The 20,653-nt window shown below is 36.7% G+C and overlaps 1 protein-coding gene across 3 annotated transcripts; it reads right to left on the bottom strand.

Annotated features, from left to right (window-relative positions):
- Nucleotides 1-691: 691 nt before the first annotated feature.
- YIPF5 (Yip1 domain family member 5) lies at nt 692-14,239 on the bottom strand. Of its 3 annotated transcripts, none has more exons than XM_004420039.3 (6): nt 14,110-14,239; nt 13,445-13,564; nt 6,030-6,202; nt 5,027-5,172; nt 2,981-3,162; nt 692-1,682 (listed from the first exon to the last, which is right to left on the bottom strand). In XM_004420039.3, the coding sequence occupies exons 2-6, from the start codon at nt 13,552-13,554 to the stop codon at nt 1,520-1,522; spliced, it is 774 nt and encodes a 257-aa protein (XP_004420096.1). In that variant the 5' UTR covers nt 13,555-13,564; nt 14,110-14,239; the 3' UTR covers nt 692-1,519. The 3 variants fall into 3 exon arrangements, with proteins under 3 accessions (XP_004420096.1, XP_087285741.1, XP_087285742.1); XM_087429615.1 differs by lacking the exon at nt 14,110-14,239 and adding an exon at nt 13,863-13,988; XM_087429616.1 differs by lacking the exon at nt 13,445-13,564 and having other exon boundaries at nt 14,110-14,208.
- Between the last annotated feature and the right edge of the window lie 6,414 nt (nt 14,240-20,653).

Here is a 20,653-nt window from a genome sequence, read left to right as displayed (position 1 = left end):
TGCCTTAACAAGAGTTGTATTTATAAATTAAATTGAAAAAGGCAAAAAACATACTATCCAAGGATTACAATAAAAAATATCATTCTAAAACAATTTGGTAAGTTTGAAAACCCAACCCAAAAGTAATTATTAGTGAGTGTATTCCTCCAGAAGATTAAGTATTAATGAAGAAAAACATATTTATGTGATTCCAGAGATTAGAAATCATGATCTTCTTGTAAGAAATATATTTTATTATCTTAAGCTCCTTTAAGGATTGGAAACTAAAAAACAGCCATTAATATGTAGCTTGGAATTTCTTTTCATTTAGTCTGAAAGTCTCCTGTTTTAAAAAAAGGCAACATTTTCCTCCCCATATGTTACCTTTCTCATAACTATAACTGAGCTTTGTCCAGAATCACAGGCAGTTTCTCCAGAAAAAGCCAATGATCAATATACAAGATACAGTATTTTCTTCCAGTTTCTCTGGAAAGAGAGCATGATAATATAAACCAAATAATATAAGGAAATAATGTTGTAACTCAAAATAAATTGCTTTTTGTTTAATCTTTTCTTTTTCTGATTCTATACTAGATGACTTCTATTCTGAAAACTTAGGATAAACTGGGAATACAAGTCAAAATCAGATCCTAGTTAAAGAAAATGGGACACCGAGAACAGTGGTTTAGCAAAAGTAAAGTCAACAACACAGTTTAAATTAACTGGGAAAATTTTAATTAATAAGCATCAAATGCACTTTACATTGATAACTGCAATACTGAAATTATGACATTTTAAATATTTTCCTCAAAAAAGTTTAGTGATTTTCTTTTTCCTGGGAAACATGGAGATCCAACTATGAGCACTGATGTGGCCAATCTTCGTCACTATGGTTCAGTTAACGCTAATATCTAAACAGGTGTTCACATTTCACGTCTACAATAATGTAGACTGTGAGCTTCTTGTATCGCTGAATTTTAGCAAAAATTTCATGAGATAATTTAAAGGAATGTCAAATTTCTGAAGTGCAAACTCATAAAACCCTACATTGGAATCACTTTTTTTGCTTCAAGTGCATCTGCCTTGAGAATACAGGGAATTTTTCTTTCCTAGTTCCTTGAAAAAATATTTCTGTAATAAGTCTTGTGTCTTCTTTAATATCACTGGGTTGTTTTTAAGAAAGATTATCAGCTCTGTGGTAGTTTCCCACAGTTGACAAAACCTATCAAAAACATCATAATATACTTTGCATGGAAAAAAGTTGTTTTTCAAAGGCTGCAGGAACAGGAAAGAAATAGCACTTCTTATTTCTATAAGCACAAACACTTAAAGCTAGTCATATTGCAGGTAAACCCAATATAGTATTCAAAAGTTCCATAAAAATGAACAAAAGAGAACATGTTTACTTCCACTGCTCCAAGAGTCAGACATTAGATCTGCATGAGAGTTGCACTGCAGCAGTTTGCTGGTCCAATTCAAGAGTTCAAAGTCCTTTTTGTGTATTTGGCCTAATGATGTCCACATCCCAGAAAAATTCAGTTCAGAAAACGGAAATTAGGGCAAAGACTCCATATAGCAAAGCACAAGGATATGCTACTAGAAGTTGCTGTCCTTCCATGGCTAATGCAGAAATAAAAATTTTGGAAGCAGAAAAACTACACCATCCAATGATTCCAGCAGTGAGAATGATTCCTACCATGCCTCTGTAACCGAAAAGAAAAAAACAAGGGGAGGAGAAAATAAAACAGTAAAGGAGATTAGTTAGCTAAGAATACAATAACCAATTCTAAAGAAAAGCATTTTAAATCCACATGTAGACATCTGCAAAAATAAGATTTTTTTTCAAACGCTAAAATGCACCTCACAGCGAATTCAGTGATGCTGAATCACTTGATGTGACAAAAAGCTCGTTTTTAACTACATTTTGCTCCTTTTAGCACAGGGTTTCTCAGCTTTGGCACTAACTGACATTGGGCTGGATATACTTTTGTTGTGGGGGGCTGTTCTGTGCATTGTTAGGATGGTCAGCAGCATCCCTGGCCTCTACCCATAAGATACCAGTAACACCCATGCCCCCACAGTTGCGAAAACAAACACTGTGTCCAGGCATTGCCAATGTCTCCTGGGAACAAAACTGCCCCTGGTTGGAAAACACTGTTTTAGTAGAAAATACATTCTGTAAAATTCAAATATAAACAAATGAGCAGAGTGAAGCAGTTTCTACACTGAAAATCTGAAGCATTTTTATCCAAAGCAGGAACACTATGAAGCTATCATCTTGCCAAATCTCTAGTATCAAATAGTTGATACATGCTCTCCTTCTAAATCTCCGTTTTAACTTTCTAAGTGTAACAAAGCCCTGTCGTTGGTTGTGCCCAGCACCAGACACAAGGAGGGGCTTGAACTGTTGAGAGCATTTGCTCACTGGCCACTTTATCAGCAGTAATTTACATCTTTCTTTTTAACCTTACCTAAAATATTTTTTAAAAATTACACATATTTAAAGCTGCTCACATCAGAGAATATGGTAAGCTAGTAACAGCCTCTTGCCATAGAAGGAATGTTTCATTTTCAGTTAAAAAGCTGCCAAATAGACAGTGTTTATTATCCATTTGCTTAGCATATGCCCAACATCTTTAAGAAATCAAATATAGTCTAAAAAATATGCAAGACAGGGTAAGTGTATTTTAACGACTTGACTTTTCCCATGCAATATTTACATTAATGATAACCACTGCTCAATTAATTTACTGACACTGGTAACTAAACACAAAACTTGTAAAATTCTTTATCATATGTAAAAGTAGAGATGGTATAAAAAATTTTAAAGTTTACTCTCAGGTCCACTGTTCATCATTGAAAAGCATGCAGCACAGTGCTCACTCACAAGAGGCACTATCCAATATGTTTGCTGAATCAGTGATTTATCTGAAATTGATGGCGAGGTAAATCCTATTACACAGAACTGGTCAATCAACCCAAAATAAAGATCAGTACTTACTGCAAAGAAAATATCACTGCAAAGCTGGAAAGTAGGATCATGGGAAGAAGACAATATCCAAGGACACTTGCCACACAACCAAATGAAACACCTGTCATACTCATTAAGTTTAATAAACAAAACATTCCTAGACATCCAATTGCACTGATCCCATATACATAGCCAAACTGGATTTTGCCAGCCTATGGGTAAAGAAAAGATTACAGGTTAAAGGGCAAAAAATAAGTTACTTTTGGGCTTATTTTACCTAAAGTAGTACATGTAGAAGATATTCAATTTGTGAGCATCAAAATCTACAGAGGTATCTATTCTGTAGGCAGAGAAGTAAAACACTGGGCAGACTGGCTTTTATATCCTTCTTAAGTTTAAAGTATCCACCTCCCAATACACAGAGATCTCATTTTCCATTTTCCAGTTAGCATTTGCACTGGCATAGAATTGAACAAATAAAGATATAAAATCATGCTACAATCAACTAAAATAGTAGATTTCTAAAAAGAAATCTGGCTTATTTTAAGCAAATAAACTACAGAGACAAGATGGAAAGTCATTCAGAATGTTTGGATAATAGCTAATATCACTTGAAAGCACCTAATTCCACCAAAATTGCCCAAAGCAATTTATTCTCATTGGCAGATGTAGCCATAATCTTTTTAACAGCAGAAATAATTTCATCATTTACTTTATATGGGTGTTAGAGAAGCTAGGAGAAAGGAAGCCAGGATAAGCAGGAAGCCAGGGTTCTGTGGGGAGGGGAGGAGAAAAGAAAACTGATTAACAACCAGGCAAGAGGAATATAATGGAAGATATTTTTGTCTTTCATTATTTTTCCAAATTGTTAGTTGAGTTATACAGTCCTTTGACAAAAATAAACAAACAAAAAACAAAAAAACAAAAAACTGAACAATTCTGCTTTTGTAAAAGACATCACTGAACAGTCTTAGGACCTAAGGTTAGCTAAATTGGAGTTACAGTTCTCTTAGTCAAGAGATGTGCACAAACATTGTATTCAGGTCACACTATTACCAAAATCAGTCCACAGAGAAGCCTTCAAAAAGTTCCTTGTTTGTAAGATTTTTGACTTACAACATTCAATCTTGAGTATGCCTCTACAGATTATGTTAGGTGGAAAAATCGTTGCGATTTTTGTGAGACTCAATATTTATTTGTAAATACCCGACTGAGAGTGCAGAAGTTGGAAAAAGCTCAGCTGAGTTTACTGATGAATTCACTCGTGTGGTAGTAATAAAACCTCATACTTGTACAGTGCTTTAAACTTTTCAAAGTGTTCTCACATAACCTGTCTTGCTTAATCTCCAAAACAGTCGTGTCAGGTGGGCAGCACAGGGTTCTCTACCAGAGGGAGCTGAAGGAACAAATGGCTTGCTCAAGGACAGAGCAGGAGCACTGAGTTCACACCCAGTTTTCCTGACTAACAATCCCATCTTCTATGCCTTACATCATTTACCTCATCTAATTCAGAGACACAGGATAAAATACAACAAATATTAACAATTATCTTTATAACTTTTCATTTTCAATATGCTTTAACATTCTTAGGGAGGTGAGAGATAGGGACTAAAACCTGTTGTCTTTTAATGTTTCAATTCATTAAAAGTTAAAATAATATATAGGAAAGTAACCCCCAGAACTACTGCAACAAAACACTACCCAAGGTCTAGAGATTTAAAAAAAAAAAAAATGCTATCAGAAAAAAAAAGAGCAATAGGCTAAAAAATTTTGTCCATCTCTGAAAAGAAGGAATTTTGATGAGGGACCGAAGCCATACATGTTATTTATTTATTATTTTTTTTGTTTTTTTCCTTAACAATTGGACCACTTCTTGGAACAAGAAATCCTTTCTAACTATACGCTATTTACTATCAATGGAGAAGAAATGAATAGGTATAAATTCAAGCAACTCAATACTGTTCAAAACACATCAAAGACTTGATATATATAAGCAGAATCTGAAAAATGGCTCTTGGTGGAACATTTAAAGATTGTTCTTTATTCTCACACTGAGAGATGAAACTAAAATCTTACCAGTAACAATGTGGCTCCAAAGGCAAGGCAAAAAACCATTGGACCTGCCAAATCAGTCTCATTCATGATGCTGCCATCTGCTACTTTTAATGGATGTAACACTGTTAGTGTTTTTTGCCAGATGTGGTCAAAATTGATACCTAATTCTAAAGGGAAAGAAAATAAGGAAGTCAATTAGGATTTGTGACATACTTTTAATTTACCAGAATCTATGCTGGAACAGGAGACAAAATGAAACATCCAGAATCAAAAGAGGACCTAGCAATACCAGATGATATTATTTTGATGAGTCCTCAATACCAGTCTTCACTGACTATGGTGCTTATGCCACAAATATCCAATTTCTGGTTTGGTGTTGGAAAAGGGTATGGATATGATGAAACAGATACTCTCAGCTATAACTGCATAACAAAGAATATACAGACAGGGTTAATAGTAAGGGGTTCTTCACCTGGGGCTTCAGAAATACCAAGAGGTCCTGTGAAATTGTACACCAAACTATGTCTCTATGCATGTGTGTGCATTTTTCTGAGGAGAGTATTCATAGTTTTCATAAGACTTTCAAAGGGTATCTGATCCCAAAAGATTTATGTTTATGTTCAGAACTACTGCTTTATGGGTTTTGGAATACAAGTTGAAAACCATCATACTTTTCAGTGATGTTACTAGTTGTGTCAGCTTATTTCCACATAGAATAATCAACACCATGCTATTTCCTTTCACTTCTTCCACTGATAGAATTTAATCAGTAATCTGAAGTAAAAGTAGATGCTGACATATTGACATACTTTATTATCACTTTACAAAGGTTTATTAAAAATATGGGCTCCTCTAGCTCAATGTGGTTTCATATATACTGTATTCAAAATGGGTCCCTTAGTAGAAAACTTTTTTCTACAATGTTATTTTTTTAAAGGAAAGGACAACTTCTCCAAATTAAAATTTATTTTCATTGACCAGCTGGATATTATAGAGTACTATAAAGTGTTGCAACCAATCCTACCTTCTAATAAAGGTGGCTCATCCTCAAAGCTGTTTCCGTAGAATGGCTGAGGTGTCGTTGGAGTATATGCTTGAGTTGGCTGGAAAATCTGCCCGGTGTATGGCTGTTGTGGCTGCATCATGTCTGGAGGGACAAATCGGCCTTGCTGTGAGTAGTCATAGCCAGCATACTGTCTGTAAATCAAAGGAAATTGGTTTCTCAGAAGTATTCAATCCCTCAACAGCTAATATTCCTGACAGCTAGGGCATCTTAGTCATGCAATTCCTAGGATATCTACTTTGCCACTTTTTATAAATGGCAGTTGAAATGATTACTAAGATCAAGCTGATTATCTACAATGAAAAGTTGTCTGTGTTTTATAGAGAATCTTCCTGATGATGCCAACACTCACTTATGCAGCACTTAAGCATTTTATAAACGATTAAACTTTTAAACATTAGGAGATCAACAAATGAAAACTTAAAAATATTGTCTACTTTCCCCCCTTAGTGAGTATATATAACATAAAGATAGCTGTGAAATAAAATTTATGCCTAAGACTATGAATGAAAGCTTAGGATGACAGACTTTGTACTATATGTTATGTAATTTTCCATTGTAATTTGGATCTCCATTGAATGCAAAATCATTCTTCTTTATTCTTTGTACTATGTTATTTTTTGCAAGTGGGTAAATCTCTTTAAGAACAACCATCAATTTCAAACAAGAGTGGAAAAATCAACCTCGTTCTTTGTGAAAGCTGTCTGAATACAACAAAACATTATTAGTATACCTTGCATTTAAATGGTGCTTTTAATTTTTCATAGTAGTTGTGTATCTATTGTCTCATTTGATATGTGCTACAGCAAATCCTGTATTTTAGAGGGAGAGCCCTTACCAAGGCTATTTCAGTGATGATGACAACAGGGAACAGAAGGATACTGAAGCAATATTTCTAAACACCTGTCTCACTGTGTTCTAGAAAAATACAACTTATCTATCAGTGGGACTAATCTAATTATATAGTAAAAAATACAGAACTAAAATAATTATTTTAAAAGTAAAATATTTTAAAAAATGAGAGCTGAGAAGCCTTACAGAACCTTTAGTCTACTAATTACTTTAAAAATTTTATAGCTCCTTTTTGATAAATATAAAAATCTAATGACCTCCATTAATATTATTTGAGATTTCAAAGTTAAATCACATTTTGAAATTAATTGAACATCTTGACTAAAAGCAAATCAAAGTAATGGCAAATTTTCAACTATCACATAGTCCTTTGGAGATTCCAATGGGATTCTCAAGACTTACCACAGTCATTCAATCCATGCTTAAAAAAAATACTATTTAGGGGCTGGCCCCCTGGCCGAGTGGTTAAAGCTCCACGCACTCTGCTTTCACAGCCTAGGTTTGCCGGCCTGGATCCCAGGCGCAGACCTAGACCACTCACTAGCCACACTGTGGCAGCGACCCACATACAAAATAAAGGAAGACTAGCACAGATGTTAGCTCAGGGCGAATCTTCCTCAAGCAAAAAAAGAGGAAGATTAGCAATAGATGTTAGCTCAGGGCAAATCTTCCTCAAGCAAAAAAAAAGGAAGATTGGGAATAGATGTTAGCTCAAGGCAAATCTTCTTCAGCAAAAAAAACCAAACAAACTATTTCATTCTCTGGCTATAAAATAGAACTCACTGCAGCATAATTTTAATATCAAAAGATAGAAAACAGGGGCCGGCCCAGTGGCATAGTGGTTAAGTTCGTGCCCTCCACTTCAGCATCCCGGGCTTCATAGTTTCATATCCCGGGCGCAGACCTACACACTGCTTAGCAAGCCATGCTGTGGCAGGCGTCCACATATAAAGTAGAGGAAGACAGGCACGGATGTTAGCCCAGGGCCAATCTTCTTCAGCAAAAAGAGGAGGATTGGCAACAGATGTTAGCTCAGGGCTAATCTTCCTCACCAAAAAAAAAAAAGATAGAAAACAGCACAATATAAATAGCTGACAGTAAATATATTGTGATATGGGCATAGATTACTATGCACTTGTTAAAAGGAATGAGGCAGTTTTATGTCTACTGAAATGGAATGATAATCAAGAAATATTCAGTGGGGAAGGAAAAAGCCAATGTTCAGAATAGTGTATACCATATGTACCCATTGTGACTGTGTTTTTTAGAATATATCTATATCTACATATCTACATCTATGTATATGTGTGTATATTACATATACACATACTTGATATGTATACATAATTATATAGGTAAAGGGATCTGGAAATAGGGGGAAGCAGAAGACAACTTTCACATTATAAACTTTCACACCTTTGTAGCTTTAAAAATGTTGTACAACATTTATTATTTACTAAAATTAATTCTAAATATGTTATATGTAATATTTAGGTATATATGAAGTACTGAAAATTTCCAAAAACAAAAATAATAACCTTTTGAATGGTACTGTGTGATGTGCTGTTATAAGTGTTTAATGTGAATTATCTCATATTATCCTCACTACAACTCTATGAGGCTGATTTTACTATCCTCCCCATCATAAAGATGTGGAAACTGATATTTGGGTTAAAATGATTTGTCCATGGTGATGCCAGGATTCAAAACTAGACTTTTTGACTCCAGTGGGCAACTCTTAACAATTGTAATAAAAATCATCCCAAAATCCTACCTTATAGAGACAGCTATACTATTTTTTCCTGTATCTGCGTTTCCCCAGTATTTTGGTATGCAAATATGTTGATTTCTACTGACTTACACATATACACACACCCTCCACAGGGCTAGCTGGTTGAACTAGGACAAGAATTCACATTTTCTGATTTAGTACAACATGCTATTCTTGATCTATGTTAGGATGTATCAGAAGTCCAGCTCTAAGTTTACAAAATAGCTAGAAAAGCTCCATATGGAGGTTTCTACAATCTGCATAAAACAGATTGTATTCTATTCTCTCTCTTTCTCTCTCATACACACACACACACACACACACACACACACACACACAGAGAGAGAGAGAATATAAATAGAAATGTATGCAATAGAAAAACCAAAAAGAATGACATAGACCAGTGGGTCTCAAACTCTTTGGTCTAAGGACCCCTTTATACTCTTAAAATATATTATTATTGAGAAATCCAAAGATGTTTTGTTTATGTGGGTTATATCTATCGATAATTATCATATTAGAAATTAAAACTGGGAAACATTAAAATATTAATTCATTTAAAGTAATAAATCTATTACATGTTAGCATAAACATTTTTTATGAAAAATTATTTCAAAAGAATTACTGAGAAAAGTGGCACTGTTATATTTTTGAAAAATCTCGTTTATGTCTGGTTTAACAGAAGACAGTTAAAAATCCTTATATCTGCTTCCACATTCAATCTGTTGTGGTATATTGTTATAGTTGAAGTATCTGAAGAAAATGTAGTGTTGCAGACATGTAGTTGAAAAAGAGAGTATTTAATAACCTTTTCAGATTACCATGAATAGTCCTTTTGATACTACACGAAAATTCAAAGGAAAGTGGTAGTTTTTTAAACTTAAATTGAAATGTAGAAATTAAAACAACACTGATGAACTTTTAATACTGTTACATTACAATACATTGATCTGTCTTGCACTTTGAATGGATCCTTTCTTTACTCATGTATGATTTTGTAACATCATGCACTGGCCACTTAGAAAATACTGGCATGACTTATGCAGATCTTCCAAATACTGATTCATTTAATATAAAAATATATATAAAATATGAATATTTTAAAAATCACATTTGCTAATAACACCACTGATCTCATCAGAAAAATGGCTAATTACTGGGAAACTGACAAGTTCATAGTGATGGATACAAGTTTTCTGAAATCCTCATTTGCCTTGAAAATTTAAATTTGATCACTGGCCACATACACTGTGAACTGTTTTCTTTGAAGTAAGAGACTCACTTCATTCATTTTTGAGACAATATCTGCCAAATACTCAAGTCTAAATAACCATAGTTCGTCAGTTGTTCTTTCCAATAAAAATGGTTTCCACGAAAAAGTGGCTGGTTCAGCCTGCAACCCAAATTGCACGGGTGCTTTTCCTAGAGATAATCACTGTACTTCAACATGAAGTAGAAGTGCTTTATCATTTTGTCACACAGATTAGTTTAAATATGTTTGTGCTCGAGGGTCAGGATTTAATAAAACAATAATTCTTACTGCTTCATCAAGGGTATCCTTAAATGAAACGTGTATGGTGATGAAGAATACAATGATTACTAGACAAGTGTGTGGTGATGAAGAATATGATGATTACTAGAATGATTTGATGCCACTCTCTGGATTCATATTTGGGTACTAGTAGTTTTACCAATTATTGCTTTTGCAACATCAGTGCCAATGTCAACACACCTAAAAAGGTATATCTTTGTATTGTTATGAAAATAGTTTTGAACTTAAAGACTCCCTGAAGGGTTTCGAGGACCCTCTGGGGTCTGCAGTCCACATTTTAAAACCACTGATATAGTTCGCCAGTTCGGATCCCGGGCACGCACCGACACACCGCTTAGCAAGCCGTGCTGTGGCGGCGTCCCATGTAAAGTGGAGGAAGGTGGGCACGGATGCTAGCCCAGGGCCCATCTTCCTCGGCAAAAAGAGAGGAGGATTGGCAGATGTCAGCACAGGGCTGATCTCCTCACAAAAACAAACAAACAAACAAAAAACTGATGTAGACCACTAAGTTTCATGTAAGGAAGAGAAATACTGCAAGCAAATGACAGCTTCAAAAGTGGCACTAGCATTCTTTCTTCAAAATGAAAGGTGAGAAAGGTAGTATGATGGAATTTTACTTCTCTGGCAGGACCTGGTCAGGAAAATTCCTGACTCACTCCTGCTGGTTTAAAACTAAAACACAGTAGGGTAGACATGATCTTTATAGACTAAATCCACAATTTTACATCAGGAAAAGCAGCAGATAGTAAACCAATACTCTCAGAAGCATTCAGTGCCAAAAACCAAGACAGAGCCTCTTAATATACGGGGTTGGGATTGGCTACTTAAGTTCATGAAAATCTTTAGACATACAATGAAGGTATTACCAGTTAAGCCAAAGATGAAAAAATACTAGCTTTCAATACTTTAAAAAATATGTGATTGATATCACTATATTTTATAGGAATATCTAGAATACAATGTGGGACCTGTCCAATATGACATTCATAAAACTCAGCAGTTCAGGATCAAAGAGCCTTATACTTTTTTTTGTTACATGAATGTATGAATGATACTTGTAAAGTATCTATAAAGGAAACTATGCAAAATGTTAAGGCTGACTTTATAGGGCAAATGCAGAACTATAGACTAATAATAAGTCAAACTTGAAGACAATCCAAGATATACGCTATTTGAACCTAGATTTTTATCAACAGTGAGCTGAAACTTATCAGCTGATCTTTGTTACCAAGTTAGCAAAACAAACAGAATATTATCTGATAAACTGAGATGGACGTTTAAAATGTCATTAGGCTTCAGATTCTAACTGAAGGTACATATAGAAGTAGAAGAGTTAAATTTTTTTTATAAAGCTCAGAAACCCAAATTTATTACTAGTAATACATTAGGCTTCTTGTTTTCTTAAGCATCATCTATGAACTCATATTCGTTAACTGGCAGTAATGGTTATCATATAAGCACTTGGAATAAAACTTCTTCACTGAAGCAACGCTTACTGGTACACTACATGATTTGGTTGGAATGGAACTGTCAGAAGAGTCAGCAACAGAATATCTAAACAATCCTTCTGCGGAAAACTGAAATGAGATGATGATAAGTGAAATGAAAAGATAAGTCACACCTTTAAGTGATGCGAATATGGACAGGATAGGAAAGAAAGACAGAGATAGATAAACCTAGGAGGTTGCAATCTCAATGGAAGAGTGCTGCTGAGTCCAAACATCAATATCATTTGGTTAAAAACAGGCCTGCGTACACAGACAGGTTTTCCAAACCCATGTTGCTGCACTCTGGCTAATCTTACATTCATTTGCCCTCTCATACACAGAACAATCACAGAAAAATACATGCTTAGGTAAATATATAAATGGAAATTTCTCAACATGATTTTTCTAATTCTGCCCAATTAACTGATCAAAAGAGATAAATCCTCAATGGTATGTAATTGAGAATTTACCAGAAAGGAAAAAAGTGACTCAGAGAGAGTATTTTTTACATGCTTATTCCCACTGTTCAGTCTGTTATGTTTTAGGCGGAAAAAAACCCTCAGACTATGTCAAATTAAACAGGGGTCTATAAGTTGTAAAAAGTATAGCCTATCCAAGACAGACCATGCTGTAGGGCTGAATTTGGTTTTCAAATTCTTGGGTGCTTTCATTCAGGTTTATTAATTCAAACACATTCTAGTATTACCTGTTTCTCTCAGACTAACTGGATAGAGAACCTTGCCTTGCTCTCATCCTGGACAGTCTTCACAACGTTTTTAATTCAGGGTCCACAGATGAACATCAGACGACACATGAACTGTTTGAAGTTATATGCACATTCATATGGGTGTTTGAGTGCATGCATATATTTCTCAGAAATAGGCCCATAGTTTTCATAAGATTCTCAAAGGGGTCCTGGACCATCTGAAAAAGGTTAAGCAACCCTGATACAGGAAACTCCTTCACTGAATGGAAGGCTGACAATGAACATTACCTTGAAGGTCCTAAGAAACTAAGGATATGATGTCTTAGAGGAGATCGGTAGAAAGCCTTCAGTTAATGTATTTTTGCCACAAACACCAGGGACTATAAAAAAAATCCGTTTTATCAGTTCTGTCTTGTTTTCTTAACAATTCAGGGCTGAAAGGTTTTGAGTCCCCCCCTTTAATCTGCAACTGGCAACTTGTGTGTACTGACCATAAGGTTTTGGTATGAGAAGTAATAAAAATGATCATCAATTGCTATATGAAAGTTACCTGATGATTCATAACAGGGAGCTTACACTGCTAAATAGTGTACTAAGCACTTCCAATTAACGTTGATAAAGTCTGAGAGCCAGAGTGATTTAACTACTAAACCAGTCGTCAAAGGACTTTAATTTTTAACTGCCCTGTGGACTAAATAACCTATCTTCTGGGTACCTGAAGCTCCCCTCCATATCTTAAATGATGCAGAAATACTATTACTAGGAAATAGTTCTTCAACGATCTACTTTTCCACCCATGGCACACCTAAAGATTTTGCAGAAGATACCAAAAGCTAGATGCGGCAACCCCTTCAAACCCATCCAGTGTCACAGATCTCTCCAGGAGAAGGAAGATTAGGAAAAATCCTGATGAGGGACAGGCTCACACATTCAGGCAGAACCAAACATGCTGGGTACATGCTTTCATTGCAATCTTGACTAAACAAATTGCCAAAGTTGAAAAGTTACTTGCTATAGGGTCCTCCACTTCCTCCATAATCACAGGACTGCTGTGATTGGTCATCGATGCTGTAACTTGACTGGTAGAATTCCGCGTTTAAGTTATCAAAGCCTGACATTGCAAATGATCTGTAATAGAAGAGAAACGGCAAATACTGCTTATGCCCAAGGTCTTACTGAATTTGTTCCTGATACTTTGCTTAAGCAAATACTTCCAGAAGGCAGCCAATATTTCTTCTGGAATTTTGGGGAGCAGCACTGGGTGGATCTGCGGAGGTTGCTGAAGAAATGTCTAGTCTCTAAGTCAAGGCACGGGAAGACACCTCCCCTTCGAGGAGCTGATAAGTCTTGGGTTAGGGGCAGGGTCGTAGGAGGAGTGGCTCCACGGGCATCTAAAACATCAACAACTACCAAGATGATTCCTCACCTCGGGACAGGGCTTTACAGCTGAAACGCAACTACCTCCTTGCAAAATAAGGCCCGGGCCTGCCAGGAAAGTGCAGACTCCTGGAAGGCCGAGGCTGAGGTGCAGGGGGCGCGTCACAGCAAGGGCCTGAAAGGGAGCGGGGGTCTGAGCCAAAGGACCCGAGCGCAGCGCTGAAAGGCGGCAACAAGCCGCGCCGCACAGGTGTGGGGAGACGCCGAACGGTGAGTCACGGGCCTGGGACACTCACCAAACGCGCAGGCGGCGGCGGCGGCAGTAGCTCAGCAGCGCCAACTAACCCCCAAACTCCGTTTTAGACCCTGAACTGAACCCGTTGCTACGTGTCACAAGGCCAAAGTACTGCTTCCGGGACACGGCAGCTCGCGCAGGCGTGTTGGCAGATTTTGCTCTCCGGTTGGACCCAGGGTGGGGAGAGAGACCGGATCCGGAATGGAGCATGCGCAGTATCGACGAACTAGTCCAGTGGCGGGCCAATGAGAAGAGGGAAAACATAGCAGCCTGGTACCGGTGGAGACAGAAAGGCGCAGGCGCAGCAGTCGTCAACTGAGAGGAGGGAGAATTCCTCAGCTGACTGAGGTCCCGGAGGAAGGCGAGCCAGTGCTGGAGTGAGACGGACAGAGCCGATTTCCTGTCGGCAAACTCCAGAGACTCGGTCTTTCTGGATTTACTGTGATTCAGGGACTGTGCTAAAGAGTTTGTGTGTATTATTTACTCCTGACAGCCTAATGAGATGGTTACTCTATTACTGTCCTTTTATGGGTGAGGATGTGAAATGTTCCTTTAGTAACATTGAATGTAACGTTGCCTGACAACTCTGCTAGCTGTGCTAGCTGCTGGAGATACTGGGCCTAGTATGATGACTACAAGCTAGATAGCCCCGCTCACCTGCAGTTGGTGGGGGAGGGGGTAATCAAACACATACAAGTAAAATTATTACTAATATTTTTAAGTGCTCCATAATTCTTTGAAAGGATGTAATATTCATCTGGGAAGAAGAATCTGGACAGCCACTCTGAGAAGGTGCTGATCAAAAGGGTGAATAGAAGTTAATTAGAGAAAAGGGGGAAAAGGAAAGGGAAGAGGAAGGGAGGAGAAGAGGTGAATATTTCAGGTAGAGAGAACAGCGTGTCCAGGGCCCGGGATTAGGGGAAACGGTGTGAGGCAAGGTGTGAGTCAGGGTTTCTCAACCTCTGCACTAGTAACAAAGATGATTCTTTGTTGGGGGGGGCTGCCCTCTGCAGTGTAGGGTGTTTAGCAGCATCCCTGACCTTTACCCACTAGATGCCAGTAGCACCCCTCCCCCTCCTTGTGACAACATTTATAAATATGTCTCCAGACATCACAAAATGTCCCGTGGGCAGCATCAGAGTGTGGAAATGACTGGTCTAAATGAAGCCAGGGTGATTGAAGCCACAAGTGAGGGGAGCCACATAGGGGTTGAGGCTGGAGCTACAGGCAAGGGCCAGGAAATGGAGAGCCTTGTGGGATTCCAGTGTTGGTTCTGAAAGAAAAGGGAAACCACTGAAGGTTATGAACTGATGAGTGACATAATTAGATTGTGTCCTTTTTAAAAAGGTTGTTCTGGCTGCTGTGTTAATCTTTCTCAAAGTGAAGGAATCCTGACCACCCTAACTCCAATGCCGTGGTATTAACTAATGAGCAGAACTGCCTTCAGGGTTTATGGTACTAAAATTTACACTGTGAACTTTTGCATTATATGCTGGGACCAAAATCCTATGATCCTCACAAAAGAAGCCAGACCATTGCTCTGGGACCAGTTTCCAAAGAAATAATAAAATTTAACTGGTAAACTTTCTCTCAACACAGAAACACACACACACACCAAAATGAAACAAACAGGTAAAAATCAAACAAATAATAAAAGCACCCTCCCTTCCAAACAAAAATAGCAAAAGGATATAACGAAACCAAAAACCTGAGGAGTGTGTACGCTACAAACAGCTACCTTTGAGGTTTTCTACTCCATCAGAGAATTTCTGAAGTTGCTCATACAACTATTTCATTTACCACGTTTTGCTAAGCATTTTGGAATTTTATTGATGTAGGTACCATCTGCACAACTCCAAGTAGAATGACGATATAACTTGATTTGCTGCAGACAGCCCCATTGTCCCATTTTATGCCTGTTTGGTCCAGCATAATTATTAATATTGTCCCCTTTTCATTCTCAAAAATATCACAGTTTGGTTGATAAATTCTACGGTTGTACTCTCTTTCAGCTACATTATCCATGAAGATGAGTTTCTAGTTGTCAACAATATGCAATAATCCATCACTTCATCTACTTAACAATCTTATGATTGAAAAAAATGGAGTCTCGCTTGTTGTTCTGATGTTTCCATTTCTTCCTATCTAAAAGAGATATCACTTTCAAATTTGAACAAAATACAAGAATGTGAGCATTACAAATTACCTGCTTAGGAATGAATTATTAGATACAGATGCTATTCAAATTCTGCTTCTGTCTGTGAAAGCAATTACCATATTAACTGGATTTTCTTTCTCCTCCAACCTCTGCCCCAATTGAGAAGCCAAGCAAGAAAATTGAGTTACATGATTAAATCCTCCATACTGTTTGTTTGACTTTGAAATATAAGCCAAGGTATCCTGCAGAAGCCCCTTGAGGATTGTGAGAATATCAGTCAATTTCATGGCTAATCAAGTAGGCCTTTCTTTTTGGAAGCTTTTTTTTGGTGGTGTTCTTCCCAACTCAGGATAGACTCCAGAAAGCTGTATTAAAGGAAATTGAAGTTCTTGGTAAATGTGCTGACCTCTGTTAAAGTCATTGAGCTGGCTTCATTAGGAATAGAAAACCTCAACCAGGTCAAGAGATGATGGAACATGAAGTCGGCTTGTAACAGCTGGCTAGTCCTTCCCTGGGGCCCAGTATGTCAATTACCATACTTGTAACAAAAAAAGAAAGAACATTCTAATCATGAATAATATCTTTTAATTAGTTTGACAATCATGCCAGTATACACACTAACACTTTTACATACTTCACAAACACACAAAAAACCTGTTTTCTTAGAATGGCAGTGAAATTATACTTAAATATTTTAGAGTTGCCTTCTTTCTTCCTCTGTTTTATAGTAAATGTCATGAGGAATTGTGCCAGAAAATTATGGTTTGAACAAGGGCAATTTTCCCCTACTTTCAGCTCTATCCACAAGCACCAAACGAGGTGGGGATTTGGCAGCTGTGTGCGCATCATGTCTAGTTCCACAATGAAACCTGATAATTATGGTAAAAACCAATATAAGTGCCAAAGATCTGTTTTCACTCTCCTTGAATATTAATTATGTAACCCTATATCCCAAATATGACAATTATATGTCCTCCAAATTATCCTTTATCGCTTAGAAAAGAGTTTCCTCATCAATTTCTGCATCTGTTATTTCAGTTGTTTAACTTTGAACAATATATTGTTACTTTGGGAAGACATTTGCCGGTAACAACATTGGATCCTTTTGGACAGAACTGGTTTTTAAAGGGCAAAGAAATTTAACCCTGATTTAATAATTATTCTTGAGACTTTGACTTCAATACTGCAAGTGCCTCATGTCATTGTAAAAAAAAAAAAGTCTTTAAAAAGTAATTTAAAAAAAGATATTGTATGTATTTTCATTGTACAGATCACAAATATCCTCTTAAATAACAAATGAAAACATTTCTAATGTTGGATTGAATGGACATTGTGGTTTGGAATAAGAATTTCAGTGGCAGCTCTGGAACCTCTGTATCTCAACTTAGACAGAAGGGAAGATAATGTAAAAAACAGCATCAGAGGACTTGAACTGGGCTCTAGTGTTGGTAGAGTCACTTGTGCCAAAGGTGCATTTGAAAATTGTGACAGCTAACACCTATATATACAGCATTCATGTGGTTGCTAGAAGATGGTATGAGATAATGCATGTAAGTATCAATGCCTAAATACTAAGTACTCAGTGAATGTTTGCAGGTATTATCATTGCAGAATCTATATGGCTACAGCAGCAATAGGATTTTGTCAGCAACCAAAATGGGCTTTTTAAAAACTATAATAATTGGGCTTGAACAAACTTTCTGAGATCAATTACACACATTCACTCTGATGCTTCCCTACAGATTCTATATTATTTTATAATTTGCCTTTTGATACTGTAGAGTGTTTAAAAAATAGGCTTTCTTCATCTTCTGTCCCAGATTTTCCTAATTGGGCTTGTCTGTGTTGTAAATTTTAGTCTCACAAATATCTTTTGATATCAGACACTATTGGTTTAAGAACCACTTCTACGTTAGAACAGTTGTACTTGAAAATTGTGAACATTGCTACCCATATTTGATTTTCTTGCTGTGTTTCGTGTTATTTCAAACACTAAAGAAAATGTGTCCATCTTTCCACTTTATCTCCCTTTTTCTCTTCTCTTCCTCCAACACAGGGAATTTAATTTATCAGGAGACAGTACATAAGATGAATTATGTTCTGGAAAATACGGTTATTTGCAAAGAAAGAAAATGGCAGTGTCCTAGTCAAGTAAAACAATTGCCATAAAAAATTTAATATATAATGTTTGTTAAAATCATAGAGGGGTCAGGTTTTATTATATTCAGTGAGGGAGGAGCCTAGAAATTACTGCAAGTGTAATATATTACGCTTCCTTTAGGCAGTTCACTTTTTATATTTTTCTGTTAGAATTCTTCATGACCCTCTCAGTTATAGACTCTCCAAGTTACCACTGCTTATCATTACCGTTTAACTCTTTGCTGTTACATATAATGTCATATTAAACTCTATTTTATTATAAGACAATATTTCCAGGGCTAGATATTGCTGCTCTGGGAGCTTTAGGCCAGACCAATTTAAATATAAATTTAAATAAATTTAAATATATTTAAATAAATAATATAAATATAAATTGATATTTAAATATCAATTTAAATATAAATTGATATTTAAATATCAATTTAAATATAAATATCAAACATCCTTGTTTTAACTTTATATCTTGCCTTTTGGAGTACATATACTCAAGCTACAGAATTCTAATTTTTCATTTTGATTTGATTTTTCACATTAATATCTTGATAATAACAGCTTCTTGCCTGAGTATAAGATAAGGTGCTAGGCATGAGATGGGTGGCCATGTGGGAGAGCATCCTAGCTTGTAGCCCAAGTGCAACAGCATACCCTTTTTGTCATTATTCTTACTTCCTTCAATTCGTTCCTAAGTATTGGAGAATGCATGGTCACTGAGCAGAGAATGGTTACTATTATCGTTACTAGCAGGTTACTATATCTTAACCATTATGCTTTTCATGTACTTAGATATGACTTTTTGTTACTAAAGCTACTAATTATAACACTGATTAAACTCTTTTCCTTAAGTGAGGGTAATTTTATTTTAAAACAATCAGAGCCGTGTGAAATCAAATGTTATGATTTTCATTAAATTCTGCAAATTTAGATCTGGAAGTCAAAGACAAACACATTTTTCCTTTAGATTCTACATTAAGCAGTCAAGATGTTTTTGACTTCCTTGCAGTCCTAAATTTGCAGAATTTAATGAAAATCACAAATCCCCTACTATCTGAGATAATGAATGTTTCTCTCTGGATGAAAATATAAACATTTCTTGATTCTTGCTAAGATTTTATTTTAGGAAGATTAGCATCATTTAAAAGAATAGTTGATTTTAGGTTTATAAATATCACTTCTCTCCTGGACTCTCTCTGAAGGCTCTTCCTGTAAAGTGCAAAACTGACTTCTGTACTAAATGTCGTAACATACTCCCCTTTCCCTCTCTCTGGAAATTAAATGTTTCAGCTTCACGTTAAAATTTTGAGAGGGCCCTATGAAATTAGCCTGAATTCACTGAGGTGTCTCTAAAGTGAACAGAAATAGAGTGGTCGTCATAGACAAATCAGGACAGCAAATGCCTCAGAAAATGACCAAAACATCTCTCATTTGACTGGCTTCACGTAATGAGAATTAAAGAGAATTAAAACTAACAGGAACCTTGAGATCATTCATTCCCCACCCTCTGGATTTTACAAATGAGGATCTGAGGCCAAGAGAAGTGAAGGGATGTATTATAAAACCTAAATTTCAAGTGCTGCCTTGACATTTTTCTGACTCTCACCGGGCCCCAAGAGCCTAGCCGTGACTTCCTCTGCTCTTGTCAGATGTGTCCCAGTAGGAAAGACTCCACACCTGGCTAGATCCCGTATCAGCCAGACCAGCTATGCCCCACCCAGTCCTCGGTCTAAATGGTTTTACCTTCCTACAAGCTGATGAAATTGTTCAAACAGACCAATCATATCTCACCATGGGAAACAGGGATTGTCCCACCCTCTTGATTCTACGAAGTCTGCCGCCCATAGTCCCTGCTGGTTCACTCTATTCCTGAGTGCAGTCTTCATGTGGTCCTGCATGGCTTTCAGTGTCTTCCTCACAGGGGCTGTAAGTGTATGTGACTAATAAGCTGCTGCTAATCTCAACTCTCCAGTGCCAAGTGTCATATGTTCAGCCAATTTCTCCTTCGCCAACAGGGTGAATAGAAGGTGATCAGAACAGAGGATTTGACCAAGTTTACTAACATGGCTAGTGTCAGAATCATCACTGTATCTTTTTTGTGACTTTCAGATGGCAGATGACAAAGATGAGCTGGCAAATAAATGAGTAATTGTAACCATCTAATTACATCAGAAGCTCCATTAGGATAGCAATCATGTTATATTGACTTTGCGTCCCAACTCTAGGGCATAGAATA

This window comes from Ceratotherium simum, chromosome 4 (assembly GCF_057802395.1).
Source record: "Ceratotherium simum simum isolate JZ-2026a chromosome 4, ASM5780239v1, whole genome shotgun sequence".
NCBI lineage: Eukaryota > Metazoa > Chordata > Mammalia > Perissodactyla > Rhinocerotidae > Ceratotherium > Ceratotherium simum.
This window is presented reverse-complemented; position numbering and strand designations above follow the sequence as displayed.